A 19,488-nucleotide genomic window follows, 5' to 3' on the forward strand; every position below is an offset into this window, starting at 1 on the left:
TTAATGAAATGAGAGTATTTCTATCAAAAAAAAAAAAAGATATATGGTCAGGTACTGGCCGTCAGTATGATGTGATTATGACCAGTTCAAAGGTTCAGTTCAAGGTACTTGGTCCTTCATCTTTATTCATTTTTTTTTAAGATGAAATATAATGAAATGAGATTAAAATTAAAAAATTAAATAAAATATTATTAAAAAATATTTTTTAATATTATTTTTATTTTAAAATTTTAAAAAATTAAATTATTTATTTTATTTTATATTAAAAATTAAAAAAATTATAATGATTAAATGAGATGAAATGAAATATTTTACCAAAACAAACGAAGCCTAAAAGCAGGAATGATTATTACATTTTTTGGCTTGGGGACACGGTAAAGTTAGATTTGCAAGATCGCATTTTCAACTTAAATTTTCTTAAATTTAAATTTTTATTTTATTATTACATCTCAATTTATTTTATTATTATAATTTTTTTAAATATATATATATATATTTTAATAAATATTTTAATTTTTAAATTTTAAAATAATAATATTTTATTCAACTTTCATTTTAACTCATTTAATATCAACTCACTATCTAAATATCTTAAGAAATTAGAAAATAAGATGAGATAAGAATTTTATAAATAATAATAAGATAGTTTATGAATAGTAACGAGAAAACTTAATTAAATAATTATTAAGTTTTGACAAATGAAAGAAAAAAATTGAATAAAAAATATTATAAAATTAAAATATTATTATAATATAATTTTTATATTGAGATTTGAACAAATTAAAAAAATTATTTTTTATTTAAAAGTTTGAAAAAATTATAATAATTAATTTAAAAAATTGTAATAATTAATTTGAAATTATTTGTATCATTATGCCATTTTGTTGCCTTCTTTGGGGTTAAGTTTGTTAGGATTGCTCATGGATGGTCTAAATTGCTCGTAATTTTGTATGTGTGTGTGTGTATATATATAACATATAGGTATGGACTTTCTTATATAATATTGATGTTTGTCAGTACGAGTCAGAAAGCTTGAGATCTCATCTGTCAATATGTTACAACTAGATGTTTCAACTCGATAGAATTTTAGATACATGATGTTGGATGTAGCGCAAAAATACCAAACAACGTTTGAGAGGATGGAGGCTGAGGATGAGGACGTGAGGTATGCTTTGTTGGAGTCAGATGGGGGGAGAATGTGGCTCGTTGCGCCAAACACAGTTGATTAGGTCAATGTTAGGTATTTTGTTTAATTTTTGAAGTTATTTTATGACATAATTATGTGGATATTTGAGACAAAATATTCTACTACAAACATGCATTTCGAGGAGCTCTCGGGGCTTTATGACCATTTGCAACAAAGTTGTACTGATAATGTGAGTTTGTTGAATGCAATGACTATGAAGATGAAATACAAATATAATAAATATTGGGAATGTGAAGAAGATAAATAAATTATTATTTGTGGTTGCGATCCTTAACACCTAATATAAGTTGGCGATTGTAGAATTTTGGATTAGGGACATCCTTAGTGATGAGGACGCTGATCAATTTATTAGATCGTTTAAATGTGATATTGATGATTTATATAATCATTACAAGAGTAGTGGTTAGTCTTCAACCAAAGGTGATAGCTCCTCACGCCTGACCGACTCGACATCTTCCTTAAATAACACACATGCATAGAGTTCAAATTTATTATGGCTACGAGGGTAATATCAAAACTATTCATCGAGGAATATTATGCAATGTAAGTCTGAGCTTAAACTTTACTTTATAGAAGATGTCGAGGCACCTAGTGAAACATTCCAAATACTAACTTGGTAGAAAGTGAATTTTGGCAAGTTTTTAGTCCTTTCTCGAATAGCCAGGGATGTACTAGCCATTCCTATCACTACGGTTGCGTCTGAGTCAGCGTTTAGCACCAGAGGTCGTGTCTTGGATGCTTATCAGAGTTCATTATCTCCGACCTCCGTCAAGACCCTCATTTGTATACATAACTGATTAATTTCAAAGCCCATTGGAGTAGATATCGTTGATGCAAATAGCTATATGCTTGAATCAGGTAACATAGTTTTAATGTCTTCATTATTTAATTTATAATTTATATCATTTTGTAAATCTAGTTGTGAACTCCAGACTAATTGTGGATGACTGAGACAAATGCACTGTGGGATGACCCCTTTATTGGTGAGAAACTCAATACCATAATTATCATCATGCAAAACTCGTCATAGTTAGAGATGGATGTGAGTTCATAATGTGTCCTATTTTATGTCATATGTCAGTTGGCTGATAGCTTAGAAGTCTTTAGTTAAATGATTAAAGAAAATATAGTGCATCTAATCAATAAAACTTCATGCAAGAAAATTAAAAATCACTATTGAGTCATCGACTCAAATGCATGGACTATCAGGACTTATGCGAGGGACATTATTTATATTTTGATTATGTAAATTTAAATTTATTGCGAATTTGTAGTTTTAAATTTAAATTTATCGTTTACACACATTAAATCACATATTTTTGTATTGTACATGATTTAGTCATTGTATTTAAATTTTAGTTTTTTAACTTATTTTTAGATTTTTTTTTTAATTTTTTACATTATTTTTTTTATAATATTTTTTTTACATTAAATCAACTCTAATCGGAGCTTCGATCTCCAATTGGAGTTGGAGTCGGAGCATATTTTGACCTCCGACCCCATTCGGAGTCGGAGATGAACATTCCGACTCCGTTGAAGTGGGAGTCCATCCTTCATTAGAAAATATGTTATCATTTTTATTTTTTTAAAAAATATTTAAATATGTTAAAAAATGTGAAAAAATAGAAAAAAAAAATATAAATATAAATTTTGCTTAGGTAGCACAGCAAGCCCAACATTACTGAACGGCAACCTAGTCTTGAAGATGAGACACCACTATTCTTATGCCCTTCTTTTTTGCCTTATTTGGAGTAAAGTTTGTCAGGATTGCTCATGGATGGTCTAAATTGCTAGTAAATATGGTATGGACTTTCTTATATGATACTGATGTTTGTCAGTACGATTCAGAAAGCTAGACAACGGAGAACGTGACTATTTCTCAGAAATGCTAACAATCGCAACAATGATCGATTTTCATGTCTTTGTATTCTGATATATTGTAATCAAATTACCTTCCACCAATTTTTAGAATAAAAAAAAATACATACGAAATAAAAATAATACTAGATACAACTATTAATTGTGTAGACATCGTCTACTCTTTTTGAAAAAGAGTAGCGTTTTGAAAAAGAATAACGTCTATCATTAAAAAGTTAATTTTTTCATATAGATTACATATTTAGTATTTATTCATTTTTTTCAAAAGAAGTGTGAAACTCTTGCATACTCTATGACCTGCAAATATCATTTCTCGTAAAAGAAAGTCTACTTTGATTACAGAGCTACCAAGAGGAATGAATGCTCACACTTCTCCGCAAGATTCTGAGTATGGTTTGATATCGCCCAAGTCATGTCCAAATGTAGAGGTAGAGCAAAATGTGTGGGCTGCTGTTGAATTGTGGGTTTGGCTTCCACTCGAACTCTGATTTTGCCTGTCTTTATGGAGGTCTCTCATGGCCTTAAACCTCAGGTCTTCATGATAGGTGCTTGCTTCTGGGATTTGGTCCGGAACAGACAATCGCCCTTCAAGCATGCTTACCACCTCAGACATGGTTGGCCTAAGTGATGCGGATGCATTTGTGCATAACAAAGCTACTTTAACCATAATTTCAGCTTCCTTTTCGTCAACCCCAGACTCCAACCTCTCATCAATGAGCTTCATCAATTTTCCAGTTTGTTGCAAATGGCAGGCCTGCAATATAAATTATTCAATTACCATATTGTAAAAATTTATGGTAGCTTCAGGAATGAGTAAGTAACAATCAAACAGGGATACGAAGTCGCATAGTACCCGATCTAAAAGACAAACACAGTTGTCACTTGGCATATAATTATTGTTGTTCTTTCCACTGAAAATTTCCAAGGCCAAAACTCCAAAACTGTAAACATCTGCTTTGTATGTCAGATGACCCCATAATGCATATTCTGGAGCCATATATCCTCTGCAGATCAAAATCTGAATGTCTTGTAATTCATCACTGAATTTAAAGCCTTGATTCTTCATGGAGAAAAGCTAGACCTCTTGCTATCCCAATACAGACCTTAAGCCTTGAAGGCCAGTCTAGTTTAAGCTGACTGTTTTCTGGATGTACAACGACAAGAAATTCATCGAAAAATCATAAAATGGGACACTGACACAAGAACACAGTACAAAGAGAAACCAAACTAAATAAAACTGCCAAAACTGAAAGAATAAAAAACAAAAACAATGACTATCAGAAAAATCCGGGAAACCTACAGGGAAAAACCAGAAAAACAGAAGATACAAGAACACATACAAGGAGAAACAAAACACTGAAGACACAAGAACACAGGAAACATTCAAGGAGAAACCAAAAAAAAAAAAAGGAATATGAGATTTGAAAGTCGGATAAGCTCAGCTGAGGCAAACTTTAGCTGCATAAAACTTCAAATCACAAATAGTTCATACTATATTATTTTTGTCATAATATCTCACGGCTGAGCAGAATGACATATTACTCACCAAATAGGGCACCAGCAAGGCTATTATTTTCCATGTACTCGTATACCAACAATAATTGATCCCCTTCAATGCAACATCCATGAAGATTCACAAGATTTGGGTGTTGCAAACAGGAAATCATTCCCATCTCATTTAAAAACTCCCGATTACCCTGTTTTGATTTAGACGAGAGCTGCTTAACTGCTATGACAGTGCCATCAGGTAATTGACCCTGCACCCAACCTTACTCAAATAAGCAGGAAAATCCATACTCAAATGGAATAAGTCAAGTGAAGTTATGGTACCATGTAAACAGGACCAAAGCCGCCTTCTCCAATTTTGTTGGCACAATCGAAATCATTAGTAGCAGCTTTTATCTGTTTTAAGCTAAAAGTCCCAGTCACCGAATCTAGTCGTCTAGTGTCTATACAAGACGCACATAAGAACCAGTAAACCAAGGAATTCACTTTCTTTGTAATTACTTGCTCAGGTTAGACTTGAGGAAAGATTAAAAGCTCATCTGCATAGCAAACCACGGGGAATATGCCTACGGATTTTCTTATTTTTCTATATATCATGGTCATAAACTGATTTCTAACACATGCTATCAACTCTTCATTCGCAAAATCTGACCATTAAAAAGCAATACTTCAACCACTTGTATCAGAACTCAATATCATCATGCTTGAGAATCCTTTTCCATTGAAAAACAAAATATGCCCAAACAATTTAGCTCAGTATCTCCTTCAAGAAACTTTTCTTTTTGAAAACAATACCTACATAACTTATGGTCCAACGAATGCCGCATAATTCAAGAGCCAAAAACCATGCTTCATGGACAAATTATTGTAATAAATATTCCTTATGGAGACACTTCTTAAAGAAGATTTAAGTCCTACATTTTGCTATCAACTGATAAAATTAGGTATAATAATTTAATTATGCACATTGGGATGCATTTCTCTAGCAAGTTAAGATGTGTAAACCACAACCACAATAGTAAAAAAGTCAACACATCGTACTCCTTGGACATCATTTAGGCATTCAACTTGGTTGTATACAGGCAATTAAATCAATTTGAGAATCAGACATTTGATTATAGCCTGCACCTTTTTTTCCCCTCCTTTTCCTCCGCAAACAGCCTTTCCACCAAAGGATTCCCCCTAAAAAGAGTAGTAAGCATAATGCTCCAATTGCAACTCCAACAATGATATAAACAGTTCGATTGGTTCCACCATTCGGGCAGAGTTTGAAATCTGCACATAGAAACAGACTAAACCAATTATGCTTCCAATCAAAGGATTTAAAGAGCAACATATCTACATTGTTGCTGCACTGTTCTAATCTTGCAACTAAATGCATACTGCTTCAATTTACAGGGTATGATTTAACAAACAATGGATTGAAAGACCACAGATGAATTCCTTTGATTCGACTTCAAAATAGCAGTTCATGAGATTTGTCTTTATGCTCTTTCTTATTTTGAACTCTGCGTATATATGCCCCAACAAAATGGAAGGAAAATGAAGCAGGGTTCTCAATAGAAGCAGGTCGATTGATGAAATACAACTACGAAGTCGATAAATCCAGCAACAATGAAAACCATGGCAGATACATGCATGAATTGTCCAGTGAATATGGGTCACAGATCCATGAATATTCATACCCTAGAATAATAATTGAAATCTAGGGTTCTTGGATTTCAAGTGGCAAAACTGACAAATATAATAATTTTTGTCAATAAAACTCGAAAATATATCAGATTCGCCATGGCAAAGAGACTCAGTGTGTTCAATTTGTGCGGGAGAGGACAGAGTCCATCCATAGAGAGAAGAAGAGGGAATGGTTCATAGAGAAAATATAACTTACATTCGTGATTTCAAGTGGCCAAAGTGACAAATACAATAATTTTTTTCAATAAATCTCGAAAATGCATAAGATTTGCCATGGGAAAGAGGTTCAGTGTGTTCGATTTATGCGAGAGAGGACAGAGTCCATCCATGGAGAGAAGAAGAGAGAAGGGTTCACAGAGATGAGATAACTTACATTCGTGTGGAGTCGAGGAAGAGAAGACACCGTCAATGGTGGCAAACGGTTCGAGAGAGGGCCTCATCCACGAACGAGGGCAATCGAGAGGAAGAGAGGAACACGCGGGACCAACGGCAACAGATTTGGGGTTCGGTCGATTGGGGATGTACAGTGGTTCTCCAAATTTGGGGAACGACTGTAGATCCCCTAAAACAAATCCCTAATTTAGGGAATGGGATGGGAGACTCATTTTCAAGTTTCTCTAAATTTTATCTCTAAATTTTAGGGATAACAGTGTTTTAAACATCCGGATGGGGATGCTCTGATCCTTGTAACTCACCAACATATACTACTACTCTCATGGACACAGCTTATTATTTTTCTCTCCTCTATTTTGTTACGCTCTTTGTGGCACAATCTTACCTGCCCAGCTTAGTTGGTGCAGCAACTCTCAGAAACATTGCCTCTGATCAACATGCTCTGCTTGCCTTAAAAGCTCGTATTTCTCAATATGATCCTCATAATGTCTTGACAAACAATTGGTCAACCAGTAGTAACTCTGTATGCAACTGGGTAGGTGTGAGGTGTGGCTCCAGACACCATCGAATCACAGCCTTAAACCTTTCCTATATGGCCCTTGAAGGTACAATTCCTCCACAAATGGGGAACCTTTCATTTCTTGTTAGACTAAACATCAGAAACAACAGCTTTCATAGCTCAATACCCAAAGAATTGGCTCATCTTCGCCGATTGAAAACCTTAAATTTTAGATTCAATGACTTCAGCGGAGAATTCCCATCATGGATCGGATTGTTGTCAAAACTTCAACATTTGGCTCTACATGGTAATAGTTTTACGGGTACTATCCCACCATCCCTATCTAACATATCTTCATTGCAGCGTCTTAGTTGTAGTATTAACCAGCTTTCTGGCTCCATACCTTCCTCCATCTTCAACATGTCTACCTTGCAAGAAATTTATCTCGGAGGGAACAAGCTTTCGGGCCCGATGCCCTCCATTTTCTTCGACCTCCCCTCACTGCAAATCATTGATCTTGCTGATAATGATCAGCTGTCTGGTGTACTACCAATGGATATTTTTGATCATCTTCCCAACTTAAACCGTCTTTCGATCTTTGGAAATCAGTTTTCTGGAGAACTCCCATCCACTTTGTTCAGGTGCACACAGCTACAACTTTTGTCGTTGTCGTTTAATAATTTCAGCAGAAGAGTACCCCCAGAGATATGGAATTTAACCATGCTTGTATTTCTAGACCTTAGCGACAACAACTTTGAAGGTATATATAGTCTTGGTTGGTCGATTATATTTTCCATTACTGGGTTATAAGAAAAAACTCGATCTTTTATTTTTGAACGGTAAACGGTTTCCCAGGTGCAATCCCATCTGCCTTGTTCACCTGCAAACAGCTGCAATTTTTGTCATTATCCTACAACAATTTCACAGGAAGAGTACCCCAAGAAATAGGGAACTTAACCATGCTTGTACGACTAGTTCTTCGCTTCAACAATAAATCTTTGTAATTGATTATTGTCTTTTATTTCATCTGAAAATTTATCAGGAAATTATATTACTCTACTAATTGGTGTAATAGTTCCATGATAGATTTCATGTCAGAGAAATCTAATTTTTTCTTGAAATAATTTTATTTTTGATGATGAAAAAACTAATCCATTTTGTTTAATAACTTGAACAAAAGTATTTAAATGTTTCCAATGTTGTTCAATGGATGAAGAGAATATTAATACATCGTCTATATAAACAATCGAAAAATGAGTGAAAGGGGTAAAGATTTTGTTTATAATATTTTGAAATTCACTAGGAGTATTTTTTAATCCAAAAGACATAACATTCCATTCAAAATGTCCGAAAGGATCTGTGAAGACAGTTTTATATCGGTATTTTTCAGCAATTTGGATTTGCCAAAAGCCGCTTTTCATGTCAAATTTTGAAAATATTGTAGCACCATATAATCTGGATAATAAATATTTTTTATTAGGAATTGGGTATCTAATACATTGTAATACCTTATTTAAGGGTTTATAATTTATTACTAGACGAGGAGCTCCCCTCTCTAATTCTGCATGTTTTTTAACATAAAAGGCAGCGCAACTCCATGGTGATTTACTTTTCCTTATTAATCATTTTGTTCTTAAATCATTAATTTCTTTTTTGCAGTATTCTAATAATTCATTATTCATTTGGATAGATCTAGCCTTGATTGAGATATTTTTCTCAGAAAATTCTTTTTCATAGAGTAATTCAACTATATGTTATTTTCTATTCCAGAAAGCATTAGGTAGGTTAGAGCATACTTCATTTTCAATTATAGTCTTAAAATTATCAATTTTTTGGGTTAATAACGGGTCTTTTAATTGTTCTTGAATTCTTTTATATTTTAATTCTTGTTTTAAGAAATTTATCTGGTTTTCTTTTCTTTTAATTATATTTTTTGTTAGAAAATTAATTTCTCTAGTTAATGAGACTTCCTTTAAAGAGTTAATTTTTTTGATACTGGGGAAATAGAAATTTAAATTGAATTTCTTGTCCAAGTATTTTAGTAAAAATTCCTTCTTATGTTACATAGAAAGGGTAAAGTAGGGCAAGAAAAGGATTTCCTAGTATTACCTTAGTATTAATATTTTTTACTAAAATGAATGTTGTTTTAAAACAAATTCCATTATTACAGATATGTGCATTAGATAATTTATAATTTATATTTAATTTTGTTCCATTGGCTTGGGATAATGTTTCTTTTGTTTTTTCAAAATATTTAGAAGGTATTAATTCTTCTTGTATACAATTTAAGGCTGCTCCTGTGTCTAATAGGGCAATTGTAGTAAAAGAGAATTCTTGATTAATGGAAATTGTTACTTCAGCATACCATTTTTGAAAATTTATCTTTTCAAGAATATTAATGAAATTGTCAATTTCATCTTTTATAACTAATGTTGAACATTCTCCTTGTTCTATATTATGTTCTTTATCATGAAGATTTTTTCCGTTTTTCTCTATTTTTAATAATATAATTTCTTGTAATAATTGTTCATTTGAAACTTCTAGTTTAAGATTTGATGTTTTTAAATTTCTGATTTCTTGTTTTATCTCACTGATTTCTTGTTGTAAATCTTGAATTCTAATTTTCTGTTTGTTAGTTTTAAATATTCCTATTATTTCTGAAAAATTGTAAGGTGTTGAGGATGACGTTACTGAAGTGTTTTGATTTGTAGAGGATCTAGATCCTCCGACGCAGCCTGAGCCAGGTCATGTGGGGAGTAGTAGTCAGCATACACCGAATACATCTGCAAGAGATGCGCGGCCTGCTTGGGTTGATGCGATGATCTCACAGCTAACTACGCATATCGATCATAAGATCGATTGATCGCTCGCGGCTATATCAGTGTTTGTTGTCAAGCTCACCCATCGTGTAACTATCCTCAACGACAAGGTTGATACCTTGACTGAGGAGGTACGGAGTTCGACTTTCGCGGACAACATTATTATCTGAGTGTTGTTTACTAAATTCTATCATATTTTGTATTTTACTTTTAATATTTATAAAGAAAAATATTATTGAATATTTCTATCGTTTTTTAATTTCAATTTTCAATCTTCTTTAATGTTATATTTTTCAACTTTAATACTAAATCACTGCACTTCAAATATATATAAATATAAATATATATTTATATATTACAAATTGTGTATATTTATTACAAGTCAATTTTTTAGACTTGTTCACAAATTATGCACTATAAAAATCACATAATTTTTAAATTAGAGTAATATTTAATTTAAATCTACAATTAACGTTCAAACGTTAGTAATTAACGTTCGAACGTTGGCACAAAACATTTCATGTTCAAACGTTAATTACTAACATTCAAACGTTGGCGCCAAAACATTTCATGTTCGCACATAAGTAGCCACAAGGTTCGAACGTATATGTGACGTTCGAAGGTAAATTTCTCATATATTGGAACGTAAAAAAAAATCTCATCTGTCTTTAGTGACGGTTTTCAGAAACCGTCATAGAAAATGCCTTTTAGTGATGGTTTATGGACTATCACAATTTTCCAACCGTCACTAAAAAGTAATTGTGTTATAGTGAGTATATTGGAGTCACATTAAATAATCTTTCAGGCCATCTTCCATCAAATCTGAGAAATTTTCTTCCGAATCTTCAGCAGCTATATCTTGGGGGAAACCAACTTAGTGGAATAATTCCCAGTTCTATCTCCAATGCTTTACTGCTCATTGAATTAGAGTTGGCTTGCAACTCATTCTCGGGCTTAATCCCTAACACACTTGGCAATTTAAATTTTAAGGTTCCTCAGGCTGCTCAACCTAGCAAGCAATAATCTGACTATTGAATCTTCTACTCCAGAATCAAGCTTTTTCTCTACCTTCTCAAATTTCAGATATCTCGAAATGTTACTTTTGTCGGATAATCCACTAAATGGCATCTTTCCCAGTTCTGTTGGAAATCTCTCTACTTCTCTTCAATACTTTGGAATAGGTCATTGCATTATAAATGGCAACATTCCGAGAGAAATCGGCAATTTAAGCAGCTTGACGACTTTGTTGCTTGATAACAATCAATTTGCCGGACCTTTTCCAACTACAATGGGGACATTGCACAAGCTTGAAGCTTTATACCTTCAAAATAACAAACTTAAAGGTTCCATCCCATCTGATCTTTGTAATTTGGAGAGCTTGGTAGAATTAAATTTAGCTAGTAATGAGCTCACCGGAGGCATTCCTGAATGCATGGGAACTCTGAATTCTTTAAGAAATCTTTACTTAGCCTTCAACCAGTTAACCTCTATGGTTCCCTTAAGCTTGTGGAACCTTACGTATATCTTGGAGGTCAATTTGTCATCAAATCTTCTAGTTGGCTCTCTCCCGATAGAGATGGGGAATATGAAGGTCCTAAGAATATTAGATTTATCAAGAAATCAGTTATCAGGTGATATCCCAACAACAATCGGTGCAGTCAAAGATCTAGTTAATCTCTCCTTAGCCTACAATAAATTAGAAGGATCAATTCCTGAGGCATGTGGAGAATTGGTAAGCTTGGAGTTCTTGGATCTTTCCAATAACAAGTTATCTGGCGACATTCCCAAGTCCTTAGAAGCACTTTCATATTTGAAATATTTAAATGTTTCTTTCAATAGACTACAAGGAAAAATTCCTACAGGAGGACCATTTGAAAACTTCTCAGCTGCATCATTTATGTCAAATAATGCACTTTGTGGTGCTCCACAACTGCAAGTTCCCCCATGCAAAGAAGATTCTCCTCTTAAGAAAAAGACTATTGTGGTGCATGTGCTAAAGTACGTACTACCAGGAATTGGGTTAACAATATTGCTTGTAGTGGCCCTTGTATTGGCCTGGACTAGATGCAAAAAAAGAATGCCAAAGTTCCAATTGAGGCAGACCCATTACCGCCAGTGACATGGAAAATAATTTCCCAACAGCAACTTGTACAGGCAACACAAAGGCTCAGCTTGAACAATTTACTTGGCGAAGAGAGTTTTGGATCAGTATATAAAGGAACACTCTCAAATGGGTTGAATGTTGCAATAAAAGTTTTGAACTTGCAAGTGGAAGGGACATTCAAGAGTTTTGATGTAGAGTGTGAGGTACTCCGAAATACTCGTTGTAAGACCCAGCCCACTGTCAGGCCCAGGCCCGTGGAAGCATTTCCAGAATTCATGTCGCACGGTTTCACATCCACCTTCCATTTTCATACATGCCCGTTCATCCCTTTCCTCTAGGTTTTGTCCCTTTACTTTTTATAGCTTATATATGTAGGTGTTAAGCATCCTTGACCTTGATTCAGTGTCGCTACTCTCATTTCACGCTCTCAACCACCCAAACTTTTCTGAGCCTCCACCTCTCACTGTGAAACTCAGTCCAGACTGCATCAGCACGCAACCAGCCATCATTCCTCCGTAAAACACCAAATCGAAGAGCTCGGTTAGCAACCAGTAAAATGTCACCACCAAGCAGATCCACGAGCTGCAACTCACCAAACACAGCCCACGCCGGTACCTCAGTCACTCTGAGTTCACCACCCCAGTCGTGCGCCACCGTCCCTCCGAGTATCCCATCCGGTTCTCAGCTGTCGGTGAAGACCACCACCCCTGTTTTTACACCAAGAAACAGAGAAGTTTCCTTCACCTTGTGCCATCAACCTACCAACCCATGCCGCCACCCGTCGTCCCACCACTCTCTGTCCGCCGCATGCCACCTCAATCTCTCGGTAAGCCACCAACCTCCCTCTCCGTATCTCCCTCCTACGGCTTGCTCTCCCTCCATCTCTTCTCTCACATTAGCTCCCTCTCTCTCGGTTTCCGCTCTCTCTCTCATTCTCTCTCTCCCCATGCGATGCCCTCGAGGAAGTCACCACCACCTCAGCCCAACATCCGTCGCGCTCCCGCGGTGCCACTGCCTCGGTTTTCCATGAGTAAGCTCCTGTCGCTGCTCACGTTTCGGGCCTCTGCATGTTTTTATTTTTGGTAGTTGTTTATAGTTGTTTAAAAAGGAAACATATGGTATATATATATCGGTGAACCCAGTAGGTAGAAGAGTGTGTTTTGGTTTTTACCTTTCTACCCTTTTAATTAAAGGCATGCTTTAATTTTTGGAAAGGCTTTTAATGGACTACAAGACTTATACCGATGGGCTCAATTTTTTTTTATTGGTGTTTAAATCTAGTGAGCTAATTTTTTTTTTTCTAGTGGGCTGGGCTTGAGATTAATTAGACATACATCATTTTGATAGACTTGTATATTTTATTAGGCTTGATTTTATTATGTTTGATGAACTATTTTAGTGATTTTATTGGGCTGAGATTTTTTTTTAGCAAGCTAAAGTTTCACAGTTATAAATATGAGTAATTGGACTAAAATCCTTTTTATAATTATATTATATAGTGTTAGATTTTATAGTTACACTTCAATAGTAAGTAAGTTAGATTTTTTTAATGTTTTAGTCGAAGTTATTAAAGGGACATTGATGATTTTAGAAAGTGATGATACATTTTGAGGTTATGAGAATTTTAAGTTTTGAGGAATTAAAATAAGTTATTTGAGAAGCTTAAGTTTAAATATTAAAATACATGTTCATTTGAAATTTATGGAAATTACGTGATTATTTTATAGGTGACGATTAATAATTGTTCGGCTCGGAGAAATTTTTGGGAAAGCTAAGAAGTCTAGGTAAGTGGGGTTCCTATACTAGATTTGCATACAAAGAAATGAACTGAGATTGGTTTGTAAAAATGTACATGTTATTTTAAAAATAAAAAGTGAAAAACAACCTCAGTATATGTTTTGCTTTCACTCATGAGATACATATGAAAGAGAAAAGAAATGCTTTTGACATGAATTGTGTAGACATAAACAATATTTGACATGTTTCTGAAAAGTGCAAAAGAGTGAATATGATATCTGTAAATTTTTGTACATATGACATAAAAATGTTTTGGTTTGTCTATGATTAAATGGAAATGATATGAATATGTTCAACATGTGGTTTGATATGATATGGATATGAAAAACCTTTAGCATACTTATCTGTTTTTATTCTGATTCTGAATATGGTTCTGATATGATGGTACTGGTTCACGTGATATGTTTGGTACCAACATGATATGATATGAGTGCACCCACTTTGGAAACAAAGTGGTCTTATATGTATTTTTTCCTGTGTGCACACTCAGAGCTCCGACATTGAAAAATGGGAAGTTTCACAACATGATACTGTCTAGTTTGGCCACCGGGAATAGCACAACCCTGCCACGGAGGTTAAACATGGTATATGATATGATACGATACGATATAACATAATAAGATGAAGATGTACAGTTATGTTATGCCAAAGCAGTTTTGAATACGAAAATGGGTTTTGAATATGAAAAGATTGAAAAGTCGCTTTGATTTTTCTGATAATATGTTTTGAGATGTGTATATGACAATGAAATATTTTTTTTTTGCATACCTAACTTTCTAAAAATGACTCATGTTTATATACTAGTATATGTTCTCTGCTTACTGAGTTGTTGATAACTCATCCCTTATCTCCACAATATTTTTCAGATGATTTGAATGTTCCAGTTAAGGATCAAGAATATGGAGCATGGGTGAGAGGAGTTAAGAATGATGGTTTAAGCATAGAAAATTTATATGAGTATTGAGGATTTTTATTCAGTAAACTTGTTGTGCTCTGATGATGTGATTTGTTGGGAGGTTGATGTTTATATTAAAACTCTGTATGTTCTTAGAATAATTATACTGGAGTATTTAATACGAATTAATGAGTATTTTGTGCGATAGAAAAAAAAATAAGAGTACTATACGGATGGAAAATGATTTTTAGGTGACATGAGTTAACTCTCCAGACCCTCGGAGACGGGGCGTTACACTCGTCACAGAAATCTTATCAAAATCATCAGCATTTGTAGCAACATTGAATTCAAGGCCCTTGTTTTGGAATACATGCCTAATGGAAACTTGGAGAAGTGGTTGTATTCCCATAATCATTATTTGAATGTCTTACAAAGGCTAAATATAATGGTAGATGTGGCATCAGCACTAGAATATGTCCATTATGGTTATTCAACAATTATTGTTCATTGTGATTTGAAGCCTAGTAACATCTTACTAGATGACGATTTGGTTGCACATGTTGCTGATTTTGGCATGGCCAAACTCTTAGGCAATGGATATTTTATGATGCGAACCATGACTCTCGTTACTATCGGTTATATGGGACAGGTGATCTATCTGAAACTTGCATATCCATCACTCTCAACTCATATAAATATACATAATGTGTGTGTTTGTAAGTAGTCTTTGTGTATAATATTGATATGTGCACAAAACTTGAATGTATATGCTCATGATAAGTTGTACTGTTATTGCTTAATAGAGTATGGATCGGAAGGAATTATTTTTACCAGAGGAGATGTGTATAGTTATGGCATTTTACCATGGAAACTTTTACAAGAAAGAGATCTACAAATGTCATATTTTTAGAAGAAATGAGTTTGAAGTGTTGGATAGAGGAATCATTACTAGTACTTTCGGTAATGACATTATTGATGGCAATCTGTTGAGCAACGAAAGAGATGATGCTTCCATGGAGGAGCTTATATATTCTATTATGAGATTGGCTTTGGAATGTTGTGCAGAGTCACCTGAACAAAGAATTAATGTTAAAAATGTTTCAGACAAACTCCACAAGATAAAAATGAAGTTTCTTCAAGCTGATCATACAGATCAAGGAAATTAATGTGGGAGCATCAAGGACTGTTTATATATATATATATATATATATATATATATCTTGCCTATAACTTAAAAGCATGTATAACATCTACAGTAATGAACAGTTAAAACAGTATGTCATGCGTCCAACACTTTCTCTTCTGCGTCTCATTCTTCTGCATGATATTTCCTTTATTTTCAGTCACAATTTTACTTCTTCGTTGAGTATCAACATCTAGTTAGCAATATATTGTGGCGGTCGGAAATATCTAAGCTGTGTCGATAGAAGGCATGCAGTCCATATATATCTCGTGCTTTTCAAGCATTTGCAGATTTTTCGGACTGAAGTGGAAGAAGAAAAAAATTTTGCAGTGCTGTTTGAGGATTCTTCACGCTTTTGGTATGCAAAATTATTCTAATTCTACTTCTATATCTTCTTTCCATACTTTTCCAGTGCTGTTTGTTTTTCTCTTTCTCGCATATTTCTCTATTTCTCGCATATTCTTCTCGGCAATTCTTCTTGTTTTTCTTCTTCGTTTCCCTTCTTCGGCAATTCTTCTTGTTTTGCAATATATGTTTTCTTTGTTCTTCGTTTGCTTTTGGTTTGAAAAGAGCGAGAGAGAAAGTTGTCGTGTGTGTCCGAATGGTAGTGTGCGACGGAGAGAGAAACGGAGGTTCGTGGTGGCCGGGTCTGGTGGAGGTTGTCGCCGGTGTGAAGTGGTGGAGGTGCAGTGGCGTGGGTGGCCGCGTACGGCGGCTCACGTTCACAGAAATCGAACAAACCCATTTCGGATGGGTTTCCGCCGGGGAGAGACACAGCAGGGGACATCCGTCGTGGCTGCGTTGGTCGCCGGCGTGAGGGGGACTTGCCGGTGGAGGCGGTGACGCTGGCCGACGCACGGCGGCGCCGAGCTGGGCTGAAACACAATGGCTCCGTCGGATGAATCGCGCACCAAAGAAGAGAGAAACCGTGAGGGGAAAAAAAAAGTATAAAATGAGGTCCGTGGGATGAATTGGGCACCAGAGAAGAGAGCGTGAGGAAAAAAAATAATAATAAGTATAAAATCACTAAAAAAAATAAGTATAAAATCATTAAAAAAATTATTAATCTGTAAAAAACAATCTTTGTTTTTAATTAATAATAATAAATTTTTATTTTTTGAAAGATCTAATATCAGATTATTAAATCTTTCAAAAAATATGTAAATCACTATATAGTGTATAAGACTGTCTAAATATTATATATATTTCTAATAGGAACTTTAAATTATTAACATAACTTGATGAAACATAATAGATCTAAAATTTACTAATTTTAAAAAAATAGGACTCATAAGTAGAACAAATACCGCACTATTTTTGTTTTCAACCACCTTATGTGAGGAGTGTTTGTCAACTATAAATATGTGGGGCTAAGGTTAAGCAGTAGATGGAACCTGAACCCGTGACAGCCATGTAGTAACATAAATGATGGGGATGGTGATTTGTAAGCCCAACAGATAACGTATGGACGGCCCAAGATTTTACTTTGTCTATATTAGAACCGACAATAACATAGCTTGGTAACACAACTGGTCGCATACTTTGGATCTATTAAAAAAAAATTAAAAAAATCCACAACTGGACCTACTATTTGCATGAGTTATTGAGATTAAATATAAATAAATCTTACACCATCATATAAAAAATCCACACTGAATATGTATTTCACTTTTTTATTTTTCTTTTCTTTTTTTTATGTATATTTTTAATCATCATAAACATTTTTTAAAAAAATAAAAAATTTACAACATCATTAAAAAACACTTCCTTAATCACTAGGTTAAAAAAAAAAAAAAATTTGGCAAACTTCCATTGGACGTTACACTACCGCTAGTATATATATATATATATATATATATATATATATATATTATGGGAAGGACTTTGTTTAAGATTGATTCATGCATTTGGCTTCCCAAATAAAATAGATTTGTTGGAGGCTACCGAAAATATATTGTCTATTATCATTGCTTTGTTGTCACCGTACGTAGACGATAAATTATATATCACTAGAAATGGAGTGGTTCATGATGCAATGACTTCCTACATGGTACGGTTATTTTATTATAAAATAAATGTAATATATCATATAAAATTACATTAATTTGTAAAATTACTTTTATAAATTATTTTTGTGGTTATAACACTTTTAAAAAATAAAAAGATTTTTTAAAAATAAATTTATAAAATGATGTTACTTCATGTAAGAGGTTATATTAATTTTATAATAAAAATAACATTACCTACTACACATTATATCAATATATAAATTTATTTTTATAAAATTTATTTACGCATTTCTCGACGACTTATCATAACATCTATTAAGCTGTGTTTTAATTTTGAACTGAGTTGAATTGAGATGATAAAATATTGTTAGAATATTATTTATTATTATTATTATTATTATTTTAGAATTTGAAAAAGTTGAATTATTTATTATATTTTATGTTTAGATTTAAAAAAATTGTAATGATGAGTTGAAATAAGTTAAAATGAACGTAGATTCTAAATGAAGCCTAACGGTGTTCTCTCTGTTTAGAAAAGATAGCTAGAAATTTGTTGTATTATTTTTGGGAAATGCTATGCATCAACCCCACACCAGCACACACTTCACATCACTTTTTTTTTTTTTTTTTTACACTCAATAGGTTGAGTGTGTGCTGGTGTGGGGCTGATGCAAATATTTTTCCATTATTTTTACCAGCTTTCTATAAATCTATGGTACATTCCTGTCATCCTAAATCACACAAGCGATCTAGGGTACGTAGTCTGAACTCTATTATTGCTTGGTCTCAGGTCACTTCAAAATCAATTCTATGGAAAGTTAAGTAGTCTTCAATCAAACGAAACTGTTATGCCAGAATATTATGGTCCCACGCATGAAGACTTTGAAACCATGGAGGACCTTAACCCGTCTTATAATTTAATTTATTGACTAGAAAAAGAGTAAATTACCATTGCTTCTAATCAAGTACTTTGAAAAAATTGAGATTGTTATAATTATGAAAAATTTTAGACGAAAAAAAAAAAATCCTAAATTTGGCCATGAATGATCCTAGTCTATTCCATTGAAATTCCATGAACTCACCCACTCTCCAAAATAAGTTAGACCCAATTTAAATATAGAAATGATTTCATTTCATTTCATCTCATCATTACAATTTTTTAAAATTTTCAATAAAAAAATCAGCAAGATAGTATATAGTTTGTATTGATAGGATTCAAAATATCGGAGTTGATCAGCTAGGTTTCAAAAAACCTAGTGGAGTAAAATATATATGACTTTGTTCAGTTGATGATAGGATATATGTATCACGAGCGAACCAATTCACTCGTATCAGATCAAATAATGGAGGAATTGGGACGAATTAAAGCAGGGGCGGATGTATTAATATGGTTGCGAAATGCTAATGGTATGTTTTCTACACAAGCGTGCATGCGGCAAGATAAGATAGTAATTAGCTCGGTCGGCCGTACTACGTGTCCAGCGGGGAGTCAAGTAATTCCATCTC

General features: G+C 33.8%; 1 protein-coding gene and 1 pseudogene across 1 annotated transcript; one reads left to right on the forward strand and one right to left on the reverse strand.

Annotated features, from left to right (window-relative positions):
- Nucleotides 1-3,273: 3,273 nt before the first annotated feature.
- Nucleotides 3,274-6,875, reverse strand: LOC108996689 (annotated as a pseudogene).
- A 123-nt stretch (nt 6,876-6,998) lies between these two features.
- LOC108996693 (LRR receptor-like serine/threonine-protein kinase GSO1) lies at nt 6,999-15,956 on the forward strand. The gene is made up of 7 exons (XM_018972718.2): nt 6,999-7,935; nt 8,031-8,175; nt 11,078-12,041; nt 12,149-12,337; nt 12,474-12,613; nt 15,097-15,439; nt 15,594-15,956. Exons 1-7 carry the CDS (start codon nt 6,999-7,001, stop codon nt 15,954-15,956), a joined length of 3,081 nt encoding a protein of 1,026 aa, XP_018828263.2.
- Nucleotides 15,957-19,488: the final 3,532 nt, after the last annotated feature.

This window comes from Juglans regia, chromosome 3 (genome assembly GCF_001411555.2).
Source record: "Juglans regia cultivar Chandler chromosome 3, Walnut 2.0, whole genome shotgun sequence".
In the NCBI taxonomy this organism is placed as follows: domain Eukaryota; kingdom Viridiplantae; phylum Streptophyta; class Magnoliopsida; order Fagales; family Juglandaceae; genus Juglans; species Juglans regia.